The sequence below is a fragment of the Lepidochelys olivacea genome (assembly GCF_965140295.1).
Source record: "Lepidochelys olivacea isolate rLepOli2 genome assembly, chromosome: 27".
NCBI lineage: Eukaryota > Metazoa > Chordata > Testudines > Cheloniidae > Lepidochelys > Lepidochelys olivacea.
This window is the reverse complement of record NC_140437.1, coordinates 14,757,579-14,777,408: the sequence shown is the minus strand read 5'-3', so window position 1 is coordinate 14,777,408 and position 19,830 is coordinate 14,757,579. Positions and strand designations below refer to the sequence as shown.

General features: G+C 55.1%; 1 protein-coding gene across 6 annotated transcripts in view; it reads left to right on the top strand.

Moving 5' to 3' along the window:
• SRCIN1 (SRC kinase signaling inhibitor 1) overlaps nucleotides 1-19,830 on the top strand; it is a 204,993-nt gene that overhangs the window by 102,425 nt on the left and 82,738 nt on the right. For all 6 annotated transcript variants that reach the window (XM_084615769.1, XM_084615772.1, XM_084615770.1 and 3 more), the window contains one exon: nucleotides 10,255-10,538. In XM_084615769.1, the coding sequence (XP_084471895.1) occupies nucleotides 10,255-10,538 (284 nt within the window). The remainder of the gene's footprint in view (nucleotides 1-10,254; nucleotides 10,539-19,830) is intronic.

The following is a 19,830-nucleotide window of genomic DNA, read 5'->3' as shown; positions in this document are numbered from 1 at the left end:
CGGTTAAGTGCGGCCCGTCAAAATGCTCCAAGTCGGGGATCTGCCCCTCTCCCATCACTCCCTCACTCCGACCATGTTCCCTCCTCTCACGTTTAACCATATGGACCTCGACGGCGCGAAGGATCCCGGCACAGGCGCCTGCCTGACCCTGCAGCAGCAAAGTTGCGCCGAGAAAGAGAAAGGGCTTCCCAGGCTTTGGAGGAGACGGCGGTGCAGGTGGCAGGAGAGGAGAGGGAGCTGGGGTGGGGGTGGGAACCAGCTGCAGGCCTGCAGGCAGCACGGCATGGAAGGGGTTATCTCCAGAGCCGGGAACTCCAGCCAGCCAGTGAAAGCCCGCTGGTCCTACGTCTCCTCAGCTGCAGTGGTTCCGAGGGGTACGAGTGCATTGCTTTCTCTCTCTCGCTTCCCTAATGGCTGGGCAGGGAGGAATCTCGTAGCTCCAAGGGGTTTTGATCTCTCCAAATGCCGCGTCCTTCCCCTTTTCCATCTTTTCCCTCCCTCGGATGATTTTTCATGTTCTGCTAACGGCTGCTGCTTTCACGGCCCGCGTGAGCCTCGCTGCCTCATGAAGATTTATGAAGCTGCAGTAATAAACTGTGTTGGAAAGATCCTCTCGCTGGTCATCCCCACGGAGCGGCCCCTGATGACATCCCGCCAGGGACCCTCTGTGCCGTCCCTCCCTGGCACCTCTCGTGGGGCGCTGGTGCTCTGGGGCTAGGTGGCTTTTTGGTGGGATCCTCAGCCGTGTCCTTTCGAGGGGGTGGGGAGAGGTAAAAGGAGAGCGATCGCTGGGGCTGTGCGCACAGTTCCCCAGGAGTCAGTGTCTCTCTGAGGCTTGCGAGGAGCAGGGCTGGCTCTGTTGCCTGGCATTCAGGAAGATCTCACGGGGGAAGGCGGGCATGGCTGTGTCCCCAGCACATGTCCCATAGGACCTTGGGGCGTGGCTTCCTTGCAGCGGCTGGGGAGACACCTTGGTCGGCAGGTAAGGCCATGGATGGTTGAATCAGAGGAGAATTCCAGGGCTTCCTTAACCCACCATCTGCCCGGGAGCAGGGCCTCGCCCCAGACACCAGGACTCTCCCTGGGATTGCTATTGTCGTCGTGGGGATTCTGCTGCTTGCAAAGGAGCCTCTTTCCATCCTGCCGAGGGAGGGGGTGTGTGTGTGGGGCCAGGGTTCCCCTGCCCACCACCCCCAGGAAGGTGGGCGTTGTGACCTGGAAGCCATCTGTCCTTCCCAGCGGCACCACCCCGAAGCCAGCTCGGCGCTCATCCTGTGTTAGCCAACAGGTAAGCGAGCGCTGCCGGGACGTGGTGGGACCTGCTTGTTCCTGGGCATGTCCCGGGAGAGAGAGCTGGAGGAGGGAGCTGTTACTCACCAGTTAACCCACCCCCACAATGCACACAACAGCACCCCGCCTTCCCTGGGTGCCTGGCTGATTTCTCCTGGGAACTCCAGGCCCGAGTGGGGAAAGAGGGGGAGCCACTCCGGTTTCCCCGTGGCTGGAGATAGCACTGGCGGGGCAGGAGATGAGGGATCGCCAGGGAAGCTTGGCTAGGCTGCCCCGGCTGAGCTGGGTCAGGGCGTGGCTGGGAGGCGCCCCCTAGCCTAGGCGCAAACACTGCAAGGCGGGAGGTTGGCCGTGCAGCGGGGGCGCTGTGAGTAGGGGCTGGGGCATCGGGCCCGCCTGACTAGGGGAGCTGGAGTCTTTTGGAGGAGGCTTGAAGCAGAGAGGGCTGAATGCTGGTGGGACCCCCGAGGGCAAGTCTCTAAGAGAAGGGGCGCAAACCCCTGAGCGGAATAGCGGTGCGGGTACCTCCGTCCTGTCTCCCTTCGCTGCCCCGCTCTGGGAGGCTGGTTCGGAGCCCCTTGGCTGTAACGCAGCAGGGCCGTTCTGGTGCTGTCAGCCAGGCAGCTCCACTGCACAGACTGGCTGCAGCGTCACCTCCTCGGCGATCGTCCCCCACTCTGGGTGTGGGCCAAGCAGTGAGAGCCTGGACCAGCCACGCGACTGTGGGGAGTCTGCGCTGGGGAGCAGGAAGACCATTGGGAGCCTGTGTCGGGGAAGGGAGCCATGGGTGGAGCTGGGGGTTGGAGGCAAAGGCCCCACCCCAGTTGTGTGGCCAGGCGTGACAGAGCCGAGCCAGTGGCTGGAGCCATCTCGTGTGGGGTTTGTTACATTTCTCGCTGGGAAAGGGTCGGCAGAGCCCTGGGGCCAGGTGATGCCGACCAGACCAGCAGAGATCAGCCCTCTCCACGGGGGCTGGGACCTGGGCGGGGGACCGTGTGTCCCCCAGCGAGGGCCGATCAAGCCAGAGGCGAGGTGCGAGGCCATCACATGGGGCACCTGGCGCTGTGGCTCCGGAGGGTTTCTCACCCTCACGGACAGCCCTGAACCTCTTCCCCCAGGCACGACGGTCGCTCCCGGCTTTGGGGGCCCGGTCAGGACTCACTAACCAAGCCTGTGGAGTTACTGCATGGGTGACCCGCAGCCAGGGCTGGGCTGGAGACGGGGACCAGCTCAATGGCTGTGTCCCAGCAGATGCCAGCGTGGATGGTGTCCCCAGCCCTGAGGCTCCACGCCTGGGCTGCCACCCGCCTCGCAGGACTGAAATCACTGCTGCGAGGGCCCCTTCCTGGCCTACCTTCGTTCTCCTGTTTTCTTTCTGGAAGGAAGGAAAATATCACCCCAGTGCCGGGCCCCCAAGAACCTCCCTACCCTGGGAAGCCTGACCTTTTCCTCTCAATTTTTCCTCCCTCTCCTTGTCATCATGCACGATTTATCACAGCTGATCGGGAAGCCCAGAGGAATGCTGAGCGGGGCCCCGCTGCGCTAGGCGCTGTACAGAGAGGTGGCAAAGGCAGCCCCCGCCTTGCCCAGCTTGTGATGTGCATGTCTGATTCTCATTCGGTGGCTCAGCCTTTCGGAGTCACTGGGATGTCGGTGCGGCTGCTGCAGCAGGCTGAGGCTGTATGGGATGCCTGGATTCCCTGCCCACTGCAACCCATGCTTCTTCCTGGCGCTGCAGGGGGATGCCCATGCACTGGAACTCGGGGCTGGCTGAGCCCAGGAGAAATGTTCTCTCCTGAAAAAAGAAAAGGAGGACTTGTGGCACCTTAGAGACTAACCAATTTATTTGAGCATGAGCTTTCGTGAGTTACAGCTCACTTCATCGGATGCATGCCGTGGAAACTGCAGCAATCTTTATATACACACAGAGAATATGAAACAATACCTCCTCCCACCCCACTGTCCTGCTGGTTCTCTCCTGAAACTTTTTTGCTTAATTATTCTCAGGGTGGCGGGATGAGCTGTCTCAAGTTGTCCCTACAGCCAGCACGATCCAGGGGTAGGCAGGGCACCATCACCCAAAGGGCTCGGCAGGCAGTTGAGAGGTGTTGGCTTCTGGGTGGGAGAGGATGGGTCCAATGGCTGGGCAGCAGGGGTGGTTTCAGAAGCTGGAGGTACCATTCCCCCCCATTCAGGCTTATACAACCATCAACTGGGCCGACCTTGTGGCGTACCCATTGCCCGCAGCGCCCCCCTTCCCTGCTATGCTCCCACTTATGCCACCCCCAGGACCTAACTTGGGGTCAGCTTCAGGAAGCACCTGACAAACTAATCGCTTTCCCCACTCTCTGACTTGCAGCCACCTCTAGACTGGAGCATGGCAGCTGTTTGGAACATCTCGCGACCATAGGCGGCATCAGCTTGAAAGGAAAAAAAAGAGAAATTCTATTGGGCCGGGAGGATTTAGGTCAGTGGAATGTAATTACCCCAGTTTCACTTTGGCCAGGAAACTTGGATAACACCCTTGTTCTTATGGGATCATGAAAGACCACATGGGGTTTCGCTCCTTTCTCACAGCCAGGCCCGGTGGTCTCCCATCTACATACAAACTCAGTCTGACCTTGGTTAGTCTGGGAGAGCTGCAAGGCTCCCAGCACAAAGCCGTACAGCCACAGGCCTCCACAAGCAGCTTTGGCCAGGGGGAAAAAGATGGGGGGTAGGAATAATATGGGGGGCTTGGCAAAGCCTGGCCTGGAGATGGAGCCCACGATCCGATGCCTGCAGGGGTACTGCCCCCTCCACTTGCTCATCATCCTCTGTCTTTGGAGATGAGGGGCGCTGGGATCCGGAGCGGGGAGAGGGGCCCTCCTTGGGATTGCCTGCCAGGAGCGTTCGCTGGGGCTGCTCCTCTAATTGCTGCACTGGTGGGTTCCAGCGTGTGGCTCCTGGGGTTAATTGCACCGACAGATCTTTCCCTTCGGTTCCGGCTGGACCCCCTAGCGAGAGCCCTTGTGCCTGGGGGGTTCTGCAGGGAGCCGGGGGGGCGGAAGGCCTGCCAAGCAGTGGGCCCCCCAGCCCTAAGCAGCGTGGCTCTGACCTGCCTGCGGATCGTGCAGGGCTTTTTAAATAACTCTTTTTAGCAATGGAGAGAGAGCCAGGGAGCTGGCGCGTTCCACCAGCAGAGCGTGTAATTAGGGAGCCAGGAGCTGCGTGCTGATGCGCTGGCGATCGGTGGGCGGGAGCTTGGCACGGTGCCGTTCCCTACGGCTGCTGCTGAACTCCCAAGCAGGGAGAGGCGTCCGGGACTGCAGCACGAGCTTGCCCTATCGCCGGCTAAAGGAGGCAAGCGCAGGGCAGGCTGCAGCTCCATTGCAATCCCATTGCCTCCCGTCCATTGCAGTTCCACCCCCCTCCACTGCAATTCTGTCTCACCCCCCCCCCGTGGCCCCCCAACTGCCCAAGGAAGAGGAGAGAGTTTCTTGGCAGAAATGGCAATGTTGTCTCTGCAGTGGCTTGACTGTTCATGCACGATCGTGCGCTCTCACACGCTCCTGCTTCAGCCATGCAAGCGGGTCTCGGCCAGGAGGCTGCGTGCTCGAGTAGCTGGAGAGGAAGTCTAGGACACCCGGGTTCTCGTTCCGATGATGCCAGTGACTTGCTGTGCAGCCTTGGGCAAGTCGCTGCCCCTCTCTGTGCCTCAGTTTCCCTATCTGTGAGACAGAGAGAGAACCTCCCCCGGCCATGGGACGGTGTGGGGACGAATTCAGTCGGGTTTAGAGCGGAGTTTGTAGTGGAAATGCCTGCTGTGACTGAGAAGTGATTATCCTGTGAGGTTGGCCACCTTTCCCTGGCATCTCCCCAGGAGGCTGTCATCAGCTGCTCCCTGCTCGCTGTGTACTCTTTTGCAGCACGAGCACCTCCCCACACTCCGGGATCCAGGCTCTGCATTTCTCTGACACGGGCTTTGATTGTTTATTGTAGGGCCTAGTCCAGTGCGGGACCGGGCATCTTAATAGGCCTCCTCCCTCTCTCACTTCTACAATACAGGTTAACAACGGGGAGTCCGGACTCCTGGGTTCTGCTTCCGGCCCTGCTGCTATTTGCTCTGTGGCCTTAGGGAAGCCATCTCGCCTTTCCTTGCCTGTTTCCCCACCCGAGGATGGGCTGAGAATAGGTACCCGCGCCCCAGGGGTGCTGTGAGCTTAGAGCTGTTGTCTGCAAAGCCCTTTGAGATCCCAGGCACAGAAGAGGGGCCGGTGTGGTGAGCACTCCGGGCTGGGCCCTGTTGCTCAGAACACGACGTTCGTGTCTAATGAACAGGGAGCAGCAACCAGCTTCGTACCAGGACAGAGACCCCCACTCACTGCATTGCCCCCTGCATCAGTGAGACACGCCCCAAAGGCTGGCTGCCTGTGGGGCGGACAGCGTTGGGGATGCCCTGACATCCCAGCTCGTCCTCCCAAGGCTGTCTCTGGCCCAGCTGGGTACGGCGGCCCCATGCAGGGGATGCTGGTTGGCTGGCGCCTCCCGTGGGTTACATCACAGAATGGCAAGGTGACATGGTCCCTGTAGGAGCGGGGGGTTGGAACAACACAGGGGAGCTCATGAGCATTGGAATTGCCGGCCCGTTCCCTCTGCATCAGTACTGAGCCCATGCCCGGCATGGCTGTACAGTGTGTGAGGGGAGTGTATCCTTCACTGGAAGCGGTAAAGCAAGGCTTTGACACGAGGTTCACGAAAGATCCCATGGTTCTCTTGGGCAAGACTGCCCCATGCTTGAAAATCTGTCATGCAGGAAGAACCTGGGGCACTCGGTCTCGTAGCTGGGAGTCGGGGCCCTGACCTGGCCGGATCCCAGCCCGGTAACTCCATTCCCTGCCTGGTTCCACGCAGGAGATGTGGCTATCAAGGCAGATTCTCCCAGGGGCTGGAGTCCCCGCTGGACTTTCCATCTGGAGCATGTCCTAGGCCAAAGCTTCCCCCAGCTGCCTTGGCTCGGAGGTGCTGTCACCGCCTGCTAGATCAGGCACCAGCCTGCCAGGTGACCCTTGTCTTTTCAAGGCCAGGCTCTCCGGGAAGCTGGGCTGGCTTTTTCGAATCTCTCTCCTGAGCAGCCGGGTGTCGGTCCCAGCCCCAGCCGGGCACAGAGAACTCCTGAGAAAGCTGTTTCCCTGACCATTTCCCAGCAGCCCAGTTGAGCGAGCCGCAAGGAGGCCGGGGTGAGAGCCTGTCAGAGGGTCCTGGCTGCAGCCCAGATTTGCTGCCTGGACATGTCCTCTGGGGCTACTTTCCTCGGAGCGTGTGCACGAACCCATGTTAGGCCAGGGCAAGCTGGGGTGGGTGGGATCGAGCAGGGGAGGGCAGGGTGTGGGACATGGTGGGTTGCAGTGGGGGGTGGAGAGCACGGCATCTTGCAGTGAGCAGTGTCCTGGGGAGAGTAGGGGAGAGAGGGGTCAGGGGCCAGGAGGGGCTGCTGTGGAGGGGGTTGGCAACTCAGCAGGCGGGGGGACGGGTCCTGGGGGAAGGAAAAGGAAGGAGACGTCGGAGTCACCTTCACGGGGTTGTGGGGGTGGGGGATTTAACAGGCATTCTGGAATTTTCTGAGGGGAGACAGACCCTAAGCTGCCCTCCCCTTTCAAGCCCCAGGAAAGCTCCAGGCGATCTCCACGTGCAGGGAGTCCCAGTCATTAATTACCACTCGCAGGCTCGGCACAACTTCACTGGAAATTAAAATCACGAAGTGCAGCCAATGAATTACCTGTGGCTGCAAACCGGCAAGCTTCCCCCACCCCCTTACTTTCTGTGTGATTGCTGGCCCCCACCCCCGTGATATCCTCCTCCTTTGCAAAAAGAGGGACAAACAGCGCTCTGCAAATGACCATTGACTGACGGGGCGATTGACACAGAAATGACGTGTGGTCCAGGGGTCCCAAACACAGGACCAGGAAAGCTGAATTCGGTTTCCTGCTCTGTGCCTGGGGGACCTTGGGCCAGTTACTTTGCATCCTGTGCCTCAGTTTCCCCATTTACGAAAACAGAGTTAATTTATCCTTCCCTCCCTTACTGGGGTGTCATGAAGTGCTTTGATGTTTGGAGCTCTCTGGGTAGAAATGGCTATAGAAATATCAACATATGAGCCAAAGATGAAAGAAGCCTGGGCTGATAGTTAAGGCACTAGCTGGAGACTCTGGGTTCAATTCCCTGTGTGACATTGGGCAAGTCACTTAACAGCTATGTGCCTCAGTTTGCCATCCCTAAAATGGAGCTAACAGCACTGCCCTACCTCACAGGATAAATACGCTATAGATTGTGAGAGGCTCACATACTACAGTAATGGGGGCCATATAAATACCCAAGACCCATGTACTTATTGTAATGCAAACACTGCCCCCTAGTGGTGAGAATCACTGCTTGCCTCTGTGTCATAGGCTCTATTCTGTTAACAGCTGGTGGAGATTCTCCTTCAGCTCTCTATCCAGCTGTCTCAGCCAAGAGCCTTAAGCACAGGACTATCCTTCCTCTCCCTTGTCTGGTATTTTATCCCGGGCTACAGTCATCTTGTTTTAAAGTGTTTTTTAAACCCAAGGCACCTGTAACAATCCATCGCTATCCGCCTCAGTCACTCATGGCACCGTGGGGCTGGGCTCCACCTGTGAGAGCTAGGCTGCCCATTGGAGCTGCGTTCTCAGGGTCTTGTGTTTGTGGGGGCTGAGCACTCCAGGGGATCTCGGAGGAGGATGCTTTCCCAGCTCTCCCTGCCGAGGCCAGTCTTAGAGGTGATGCGGGCAGGTCCCTGCTGTGCATGGAGAGGCGCTCGGCGGTCAAGGTGCTTCCAAGACAGGGGCATTTTGCTCTGGTTTGAGGGGGCTTTCCTAATCTGAATGCTGAGAATCTGCCGCTGGCGTGTGTGTGTGTTGGGGGGGACTCCCAGTGGTGACCGGTTCTGGCACTAACTCTGTAGAGCTCTGTCAGCACAGGGCCAGCCGGGGAGATGCAGGATCTGCTAAAGACAGAGCCAACAGCAGGCAAGGGGCAAGGTGAACGCTGGGACGAGCCTACAGAGAGATCTGGGGCATGAGGGACCTCGGGAAGGGGGTGAAGCTGGAGCAGGGAGCTGGCTGAGGAAGGGGTCTCCCTGGGCCTAGGTGTGCTGGCTGTGTCTCTCTGCAGGAAGCGTGTCCCCACGCCTGCCTGGGGAAGTGAGAAGAGATGCCTGTCGCCGGGTGGGGAGCGCGTTGCTTTTGCCAGCTGGACCTTAGCCTCAGAGCGGCGCCGGCAGTCCGAAAGAGTCCCCCTCCCCCCATGCACTGCCCTGCATTTCATTTTCTTTTTGGTATGTCCGTTTGTCTGTGTCCTTCTGTGTGTCTCTGCTCCGGAGCAGCGTACGGGCCCTCGTCTGTCCTGGGTCTCTGACTGTTTTTGGTTTCAAGTCAATTGTTAGCCTTTTCTTTTGAACGTTGTGGTCTCTGTGGTTCCCCTGTCCTGTCTCCCTACGTCTGTTGCTGTCCCGGGCCGGCGGCTCTGCAGCCTTCAGCCTCCCCCTCCCCTCCTCTCTGCTGCAATCTGTCCCAGGACAAAACCCTGATTGCAGCCCCTGACTCTCCTTCCTCCTCCCCAGGCCAGAATCCGCCCCCACGACCCTGCCCCCTTCTCCTGAGCCTGAAATCCACCCACCCTCTGTTTGCGCCTCATACGCCAAGCCCTCCTTTGGGGGCCGAATGAGTAGCAGAGAGGGAGGGAGCGTAGGTAGGAAAGTGGCAATGCCTTGGGGGCAGAGGGGCTGTTGCTGGCATCTGGTCACCGCGGACAAGCCCAGGACTTTTCATGTGGCTTCTATCTGAGAGGCGATTTAAAGAGACGCTGTCAGATGCTTTAGCCACAGGTTTAGAACTCACCTCCATTGCTGGCTTGCAACAGCCCCCCCTTAGAAGCTTAGATCATCTCCTTCCTGATTCGCTTGTCCCTGCCCCCCACCCCCACACCTTTGCCCCCTCCTCCCACCATGGGTGCTGGGCTCTTTGGAAATCAGGCCCCGGTTGCAGGGGGCGAGCCCTAATTCCCCGGCCTGGGCAGAGATGGAAGGAGGGAGTCGAATTCCCCGCCTGCTGGGCGTCTCGCTGGGGCGTCTCTGTATTTTGTTGATGTCATTTGCTGCCTGGCAGCAGAGCAGCGAATGGATCCAATCCATCTCGAGAGATTTACCAAGCGGCCAATGCTTCCTCCTCAGGTGTGACCCACCCCCTGGTCTCGACCACTGGACAGCGCCCCTTTAAACCTGACCCATCGGAGAAGCCAACTAGTGGATTGCTCTGTCTCCTGGCCACCAAACCGAGGTGGTACCATAAACCGGGGTGCATTGCATGGCCAAGCACCCAGGGGGGAGCAGCCTGTGCAGAGCATTTGCCTGCAGTGACCCTCTGCCTCTAGTCAGGCGCTGCGGTGGGGTCGCTCTGCCGTGAATCAGGGCCAGCTGGGCGTGTTAAGCAAGGTGGGACTCGGGCTTCAGGCATTGGCCTTTCACCTCTGGAGAACGAGGCTGCCACATGAATGAAGTTTGGTGGTTGCCAGCCAGGGCCTGCCTTGCCCATGCCCATGCCCTGCCCCTCTTCTCGAGCTAGCATGCTAAAAACAGCAGGGTGGTCACAGCGTAACTGTGCAGGGTAACGGAGAGCCAGGCCCCTAGCCCCCATCCCCTGGGCATTGTACAGCCACCAGCCATCCAACCCAAGCTCTGCTCAGGGGATCTGGAGCATGGACCCTGCCCCCGGCCAGCCTGTGCCATCAGCCCCTCACTTCAGTCCCTGGCTGCCAGCCCTGACCAAGCAGCTCCACAACGGAGCAGTAACTGCTGGATTCCCTGGCCCCTCTCGACGGTCGCCCCAACGACCAAGGCATCAGGCCGAGGGCTGGCGGAAAGGTCCCTGACCCCAGCTCTGCTCTCTCCCCTTCCCCCACCCCGTGTAGATCCCGAGAGGACTAGCACACACATGATCTCAGCGGACGATGCGGAGTACCCACGGGAATACAGGACCCTGGGGAACGGGACCCGGCGCTTCTCCAACGTCGGGCTGGTGCACACCTCGGAACGCCGGCACACGGTGATCGCTGCCCAGAGCCTGGAGGCCCTGACTGGGCTCCAGAAGGCCGAGATGGACCGCAAGCGGGACGCCTTCATGGACCACCTGAAGAACAAGTACCCGCAGCATGCCCTGGCCATCCGAGGCCAGCAGGAGAGGATCCGGGACCAGGTAAGGGGCACCGTTTTGGTTAGGCGTTTCCCCCCGTCTCCGCCTTTCAAGGGGCTCTGTGAACTCTAGCCCAGACCTGGCAGTGGGGTCAGGCAGTGAAGTCACAAGAGGCATAAGAGGGCTGGCGGGCTCGGTTGGGGTCTTGCCAGCAGCAGTAGGCTTTCCTCATGCTCTCCCAGGGTTGTGAACGTACAGCATCTCTCTATGGGGGCGCGTGGGGGTGGGAATCTGACCTTGGGGGTGGGCTAGGGGACAATCATTGGGAGCAGATTTACCTCTGTGTGGGGAGCTGGGGGTATGGGGAGATTTGATCTCTGGTGGGGGCTAATGGGCATGCAGCAGGGGTGTATTTATCCTCTCTATGAGGAACGGGGGCCATGGAGTCCCCCCACTCCAATGGATCTGTCCTCCAGGGGGCTAGCTGGCACATGTGGGAGGAGGGGAGACCCCCACCCAGTTCTTTCCAACCTTCACTTGGGTTGGGGCTGTGAGTAGGGGCGGGCGAAGGGTGGAAACTAAATTGGCTGAGAGCCAATCCCCCCTCCCTGCTCCCTACCTAGCCCGCGGGGGTCAGCACCAATGCTCATTGCACACCTGGACTCTGCGTGGCCCTAAACACCCTGCTCGGGGCTTCCTCGCCTCTGGGCTTCCTCCCTCCAGAGCACTTCTCCCCTCCCTGGGGTGCAGGGGGAACCTCACAAAATAGATCACACCGGACAAACCTTTCACCGCAGCCCCTGCCCCAGCCACGAGCCCCAGGCTGCCTCTTGGGAAGGCACTTCTGGCCCCCTGTTTTTTTTAACCGCCCCAATAGCCCTCCTGCCAAAGGGTAGCCCCAGTGTGAGGCTGGGAGCCTGGCACAAGCCGCGGTGATGGGGGGTGTGGATACGTATGCGTGTATCATAGGCCAGATTGCCCAGGGCTCAGCACCCAAATCTTCCCTCCAAGCTCTGTTGCTGTTTATACACCTAAATAAGGGCCCGATTCTCCCAAGAACCCAGCACCCCAGGGACACCCGATGTGCTGAGCATTTTGGACACTCTGGCTCCGACTGGGGGAGAGAACACGGCCCCAGGTGTTTCTACAGCTTGCTTTGTGATCACAGAGCTGAGACAGGTTTTGAGGGTGAGTCCTTGTTTGGACCGGCTGTTCCCAGGAACTGGGGCTTGAAGCCCAGAGCGGCAGCCAGACCCGGGCACACGGCTGCCTGCACACTAGCTCCACGCAGTCTAGAATTGATCGTGTTCGTGTCAAAGCACCTCATGCCGTCGGAGGGCTTGGAGGCCCCTGAACTGAGTGGGGGGAAAGACCCTGCTGTGTCTGGTGCGGGGATTCCTCACTGAGCTTGAGCGGCTCGGTGCAGGCGCTGAGCGTCGCTGCTCTGGACCCGGGCCACCCCGCCGATGCAGCCTGCTCTGTAATTCCCCATGTGTAATTAGCAGTTGGCCCCCGGTGCAGGCCAACAGGAGGGGCGAGCAGTGCCGCATCTGCCGGCATCTCCGTAGTACGGAATGCATTATAGCTCCCCCTTATCTTCAGAGCATGGGCAGCAATGGGGCAAGCTCCCCCAGAGCCATGCACTGCAGAGGGGAGGCAGTGTGACCCCATGGGTAGAGCGCTGGCCTGAGACTCAGAAGTCATGCGTTCAGTTCCCAGCTCAGCCACTGGCCTGCTGGATGACCCTGCGCAAGTCGCTTTGCCGCCCCGTGCCTCAGTTTCCCCTGACACTGACTTCCTTTGTAAAGCCCTTGGAGATCATTTGATGAAAAGAGCTAAATAAGAATAACAACCCTGACCATCTCCAGGAGATGAGCTGCCATGATCTGTTCAGGGCTTGGCTTCTGTGCTGAGCTTACTGGTGTTATGGATGCCTGTCCTCTAAGGAGTGGGCCACGACCCCAAATCCACCCATGTTGGTTAGTTGATCTGGGCTGCATGACCCCCTGGTTCTTGTGTTATGTGAGGGGGTAAATAACACTTCTTTAGTCACTTTCTCCACACCAGGCATGATTTTATCGACCTCTGTCATTTCCCCCCTCAGTCATCTCTCTTCTAATCTGAACAGTCCCAATCTTTTAAATCTCTCCACAGACGGAAGCTGTTCCATCCCCCTCATTGTTTTTGTTGCCCTCCTTTGTACTTTTTCCAATTCTAATACGTGTTTTGTGAGATGGGGTGGCCAGAGCTGCACGCAGTACTCAAGGTGTGGGCATACCATAGATCTGTATAGTGACATCATGATATTTTCTGTCTTAGTATCTATCCCTTTCCTAATGGTTCCTAACATTCTGCCTGCTTTTTTTGACTGCCGCTGCGCACTGAGCAGATGTTTTCAGTGAATATCCGCAGTGACTGCAAGATCTCTTTCTCGACTGGTAACAGCTAATTTAGACCCCATCATTTTGCATGTATAGTTGGGATGATGTTTTCCAGTGTGCATTCCTTTGCATTTATCAACACCGAGTTTCATCTGACATTTTGTTGCCCAGTCACCCCGTTTTGTGAGATCCCTTTGTAACTCTTTGCAGTCAGCTTTCGACTTAACTATCTTGAGTCATTTAGTATCATCTGAAAACTTTGACACCTCATCATTTACCCCTTTTTCCAGATCATTTAGGAATATGTTGAACAGCGCTGTTCCCAGTACAGATCCCCAGGAGCCCCACTATTTACCTCTCTCCACTGTGAAACCTGACCATTTATCCCTACTCTTTGTTTCCTATCTTTTAACCAGTTACTGATCCAGGAGAGGATCTTCCCTCAGATCCGTGGCTCCTTACTTTGCTCAAGAGGTGAGGGCCCATGTCAGAGGCTTTCTGGAAAAGGGAGATAATGATAGTGATCCCCTTTATGAAGCACTTTGTGATCTACTGATGAAAAGTGTTATCTAAGGGCTAGGTATTACAATCATTCTGTTCCCGGGCAGCATCTCAGAGAAGGGGAAATTAAGGTTGTAACTCTATATCAGGAAATTCAAAAGGGGAAAAAATATTTTATAGGCACCATCATTCAAACAAACACACACATCTAAAGATAGAACATTCCACCTTTAGTCTGCCCCCATATCTCATTCAGCCTTTACTCTGCCCTCTCATTCAGCCTTTACTCTGCCATGCCGGCCCTGTGCATCTTCCATGTAACATACAAATCTGTCTATGACACGTGTGACAGCTAGGGGACAAATCAAACCCCAGATGCCTTGCCAGGAACCTGGAAAGCTGAGGACAAGCTTTGAAATTCCAGGTGCTTTGGCATTTTGTCTGACAGCTTTATTATTCACGATGTTTATTTCTAGTAGTGCCCAGAAGCTGAAGATCAGGTCTGGACTCTGTTGTGCTAGGTTCTGTACATCCATGGCAGCCTGCTACAAAGAGCGTACAGTCTAAGTAAACCAGGCAGACGAAGGAAGCGTCACCATCCCTAGTTATGGAGAGGGAGTGAAGGTACAGAGCGATTAAGTAACAGGTTTCACCCAGGGGGTCTGTGGCAGACAGAGCTGGGGATCGGACTCAGATCACATGCGTCCTGGTCTAATATCTTGCCAACACAAGCAGCCTGCCGCCAGCCAGCTATTGTAGGTGCTAATGCAGCCTTTGCTTGGCTAATATTTCACTCTGTTTTCCGACAATAAGTCCCTTTCTTTCCTGCACTTACCTCCCCCGGACTGACATGCTGAGGAATTAATGGCACCCTGGACTTTAAAGAGCCTTTCTTGTGGTTTCTGATCTGGCTGCAATGATTCCTTTGGCCTGTGCCAAGTTTCCTTCCCGAAGCAAACACATTGTTCCTTTTAAATTGGATCATCTGTTTTGTCCCAAGCCAGCTAGTTTCAAGGGGGAAACCGCCCGGTCTCTCATGCTCCAGACGGCTGGGAGACCTGGGCACTGATGGGATGCTGCAGGTGCACAGATGGCAGGTTTGGGAGCAGGCAGAGATCTCTGAGAGTGCTCGAGCTGAGTGCAGCCCATTGGCATTGCCCAGGGCTCATTGGGTGGGCCTGTGGGATCTGACCTGAGTAGCCTCAGTCCAGTTCCCAGGGCACAAGTGTGTCTCCACCACATAAACCACCCCCACAGTTGACACTATTGGGTTACCCTTGTTGGAAGAGACTAACACATTTATCTGAGCATAAGCTTTCGTGAGCTACAGCTCACTTCATCGGATGCATGCACGATGAAGTGAGCTGTAGCTCACGAAAGCTTATGCTCAAATAAATTGGTTAGTCTCTAAGGTGCCACAAGTCCTCCTTTTCTTTTTGCGGATACAGACTAACCTGGCTGCTGCTCTGAAACCTTGTTGGAAGCTGCAGCAGAGTTTCCTGGGCACAACCAGTCCTTTCCCCCTTCCGGGTTGCCCCAAGGATGGGCTGAGGAATGCTCGCCCTGCTGCTGAACATGCTCTGGGAATCAGCCACTCTAGTCCCCAGCCCCGTCAATCCAGCCCTGAATTCACAGCTACAACTGCATGGTATGGAAAGGCACCGAGGGCGGTGAGCGCAGCGGGAGCTGGAGAAATTCCAGCTGGGTGCCTCCTGGAGGGATGAAAGCAATGTGGGCAGAAAGAAATAGAGCATTTTAGGACAAAATCTTCAGGGCCGTAGCTTGGGTCACAAGGTTGATGTGGCATCGTTTTTGGCTGCATCGAGTCCTCCAAGTCTCTGTTTGTCTTAACTCCCTCCAGGTTTAATCTACACATGTGGGTGTGTGCGTAGGACACCAACTTCCTTCCCTCTGTTGAAGTGGTTTCCTTCCCAGTGTGCCACCCCCATGCTGGGCCAGGTCCCAGAAATCAGTTTGGATCGGTGGATATAACTGTTAGGTTGTGAGAAAAGATCAGTTTTAACCCGGACCTGGCCATTGGCCAGCGCTCTCCCACGATAATTCCGGGAGGCTGGTCGGGGTTACTGATTTCACTGGGCGCCATGCAGGACTCACTGACCTGTGTTCTGCAGGAGGGCAAACTACATGATCAGGCTGGCTCTTCCGGGCCTTAAAAAGCAATGGCTGTGTGATGTCTTGGGGGCCTAGTGCATAGGGCGCAGGAAAAGGACTCAGGAGACATGGCTTCTGTTTCTGGCTCAGCCATGGGCCTGCTTGGTGACCTGGGGTCAGTCCCGTCCCGTCTCTGTGCCTCAGTTTCCCCATCGGTCACATGAGGATAACGAGGCTGACTTTGTTTGTAAAGTGCTTTGAGGTTTGCTGGTGACAAGCGCTAGATAAAAGCTAGAGATTATTACTCTCTGTTTATGTTTGATCCTTTAAAACAATGAATGCCCCACCACCATCTCCCTGTGCCCACGTTTCCCTCTCCACCCTCCCCATTCCCACCTCTTGTTTGTTACAACTGCCTGTCGTATCATGCTGAATGATAGGTTGTACAGATGCCACGGATGTACAGAACCTAGCACAACAGAGTCCAGACCTGATCTTCAGCTTCTGGGCACTACTAGAAATAAACATCGTGAATAATAAAGCAGTCAGACAAAATGCCCAAGCACCTGGAATTTCAAAGCTTGTCCTCAGCTTTCCAGGTTCCTGGCAAGGCATCTGGGGTTTGATTTGTCCCCTAGCTGTCACACGTGTCATAGACAGATATGTATGTTACATGGAAGATGCACAGGGCCGGCATGGCAGAGTAAAGACTGAATGAGAGGGCAGAGTAAAGGCTGAATGAGATATGGGGGCAGACTAAAGGTGGAATGTTCTATCTTTAGATGTGTGTGTTTGTTTGAATGATGGTGCCTATAAAATATTTTTTCCCCTTTTGAATTTCCTGATATAGAGTTACAACCTTAATTTCCCCTTCTCTGAGATGCTGCCCGGGAACAGAATGATTGTAATACCTAGCCCTTAGATAACACTTTTCATCAGTAGATCGCAAAGTGCTTCATAAAGGGGATCACTATCATTATCTCCCTTTTCCAGAAAGCCTCTGACATGGGCCCTCACCTCTTGAGCAAAGTAAGGAGCCACGGATCTAAGGGAAGATCCTCTCCTGGATCAGTAACTGGTTAAAAGATAGGTCAGCTCTCTGGGGGAGGGGCCGCAGCTTCCTATGTGTTTATACAGCACCCAGCACAATGGGGCGCTGAGCCCATTTGGGCCCTACTGTAATAATCTCTCTCATCACAGAACTGGTGCAGCATGGGCTCCCCCAACACCACCCCGCACCTGGAGCAACGACACCCCATGTGGGGAGAGGGCAGTGCAGTCTCCATGGTCTCTCCACAGAGACTCCTCATAATTTAACAACCATTGGGATTATCTTTACGGCCTTCCCCAGGTGACTGAACCAAAGAGCTACCCTCCTCATTTCACATAGGACCCAAACGGTCCTTGTTGATCCAGGCCAGATTCAAGCCACTGACCCAGAGCCTGTCCTCCTTCCCAGCCCTCCTCCGCTTCTGGACGGTGGGGAATCCATGCTGCGGATGGGCTGGTGTGGAGATATGGCTTAGTGAAGGAGTGTGGCATGGCCAACTCTGAGCATGCAAAACTCATGAGTCAGGCCCCGTGAAATCATGAGATTATCTTAAAAGTCATGGGATTTCCCCCTCCCGCCCAAGGATATACTTTGGGTTCTTCTTATTTGCCCTCTGGGGTGTGAGCCTTTGGGCATCATGAATTCAAGCTTTTCTCTGCAACCATAAGGGCTAGAAACTTCCTGTTCAAAAATAAATAAATAAATAAAGCAAGCTGAGAGTCTCCTGTGATCACGTGACTCCAGGAGCTGGGGCTTTAAACGCCAACTTGTGATAAAATCACGAGGCTGGGCGCATGAATGCCAGTGGGACTTCTGTCTCTTGTCCCCCATGCAGAGTGAGAGTAGCCGATATGCTTTTGTCTATGCTCCCCAGACTTGAAATTGCATAATCTGTGAAGGGCCCTTGACCCTAAAACTGATTTCTGTACTTCGGCCCGCAGGTGCTTGCTTGGACCAGCAAGACTCAGTGCTTCTCCCATCTTCTCCCTTGGGGGGCGCCAGTGGTTCTGGGTTGCAGCTTCCCTCTGAGTTGGCTGCTCCGTTAATGGTCTGGTGTTACGAAAGGGTTTTGTGCAGGCAGGAGAAGATTTCTGGGCATGCTCATAAAAGCCAGTGCATCAAAATCAGAGTAACCTACCAGCTGGAGAAGTTAGGATTAAGCCTCTTCTACGTGGCGTGTTTACAGACTGCGAGTGCTGTTCACCTGTGTTATCACATGGCTTCTTCCGACCTGTGTGGACAGAAACCACCGTATGCAGGGACCAGTGCTGAGCCCCGGCACCTCTGGGCTTGCTGCATCAGTTATGAATGTTAAAAAATTGCTGGAGCTCCGGCACCTCTTTCATTACAAACTAAGCCTTGGCAGAAACCATTGACCAGATCCACCGCGTGGTGTATAGCCGTGTAGCTCTGCTGAAGCCAAGGGCACTCTATTGATTTACCCCAGCTGAGGATTTGGATCTGTGTTCTTAGCCACTCTTAGAACATGCCTTCTCTGCCTACGCGAACGAGGAGAAAATCCTTGTTTCCCCACTGTGTTCTCTGGGGCCAAACAGACCCCTGATGAAAGCAGCTATTTTGTCCACAGAGGCCTAGCAAAGCAAAGCCTCTTCCTCACTGTCTCCAGCCTGCTCAGAGGTGCAGGCAGTGTTAATTATTGATTGTTGTTTTATCATCATCAGTCCCCTGTTCCGGCTGCGCTGGGTTCACACTCATTAGACATTATACAGTGAGTGTCATGCACAGTCTTTAAATCCATTCCGTTCCGCGCTGGAAATACAGGCATCCCCTTGCTAGTCAAAGAGAGCGATTTCTTGATAAATAACTTGAAATGTTTCGGTTATTAATACAATAATGGAACCGCCAGCATTTATAGAAAGCCCCACTTGCTTGGACTCAGGAGCTGAATGATTTTTGAGGTTTGTTATAATCGGGTGGAAAGATCTTCTGGATTCTCATGGTCTCTGTCACAGAGGGTGAAACTTATCCTTGTGGGAAGAGCCCTCAAAAGGCGCTCCATAGCCATAAAGCCCAGGTTTGAAGTGGGATTTAGGTAATACATGGACCTTCTGCTGGTGCACTGCCCAAGGGTGAAGCGCAGCCAAAGATATTAAAATAAATACAACCCACCGTTTTGGGGTGACACTCCAGAGGGGACAGAGTGCTCCCCCTTGGGATGATGCACAGATTCATAGGTTCCAAGGCCTGCAGGGACCATTGGGATCATCTAGTCTGACACAGGCCGGAGAACTGCCCCCAAACAATTCCTAGAGCGGATTTTCTAGAGCAACGTCCAATCTTGATTTTAAAATTGCAAGTGTTAAGGAATCCACCGCAACCCTTGGTAAATTGTCCCAATGGTTAATTACTCTCACTGTTAAACATTTACGCCTTGTTTCCAGTCTGAATTTGTCTAGCTTCAACTTCCAGCCATTTGATCGTGTTAGAGCTTCCTCTGTTAGACTGGAGAGCCCAGTATTAAATATTTTTTCCTATGTAGATACCTATAAGCTGATAACCACTGAACATTACTCCCCAGAGTCCTGCCTGCCACCCCCTATCCGAGGCAGAAACCAGCAAACAAAGAAATGGTCGCATCTGCTTTTGGGGAAAGAAAACAAGCATTATTCATCTTCTCTGAACGTGTTAAACAATTACGGAGAGTAAATGAAAATAGAGGGATTGGAACTAGTGGGTGCCAACCTTTAAATGACATTGAGATACAAACATGATCAAAGCCTTTCTGAAACGTTACAGACTCGCTCGTATTTTTAATATATTAGCCATTTGGCAGGGGGAGGCTGCCAGGTAATTTAGAGCCCGATTTTACCTTGTTGTTTAAAATATGATATACAAGAGCGTTTAGCAAATCAGATCTGAATAGAAATGTTTCGGAAATTTCAATGTTCCGTTCAGCATGGCAGCCCCCAAAGCAGAACACTGTGGTGCTGATCACGAAACCTGCAAAGGGAATGCAATATTAATTTTAATCATACGTATACATATCACAGAGCAGAAAAGGCAGGTGCACACACCCAACAGGCCGTCAGCAAGTCTACAGCCAAATCCAAGGCTAAAGCGAGCTAATTCAAAACCCAGATGGGCGAGAGCTTTAAATGGCAGGTTAACAGTAAACAGTGGAAGGAGACAGGGAAAGTGAAACTGACTAATAGACCAGATTAGCAGCGCTGTCTTCCTGTCTGTCTGAGTTTTGGATTGAGATCCCACCCCCGCAGTACCCAGTGCTGTCCCCAGCTGGAGAAAATGCAGGAAGTAAGCAAACACCACAAAGTTCTGATTTTTTTAAACA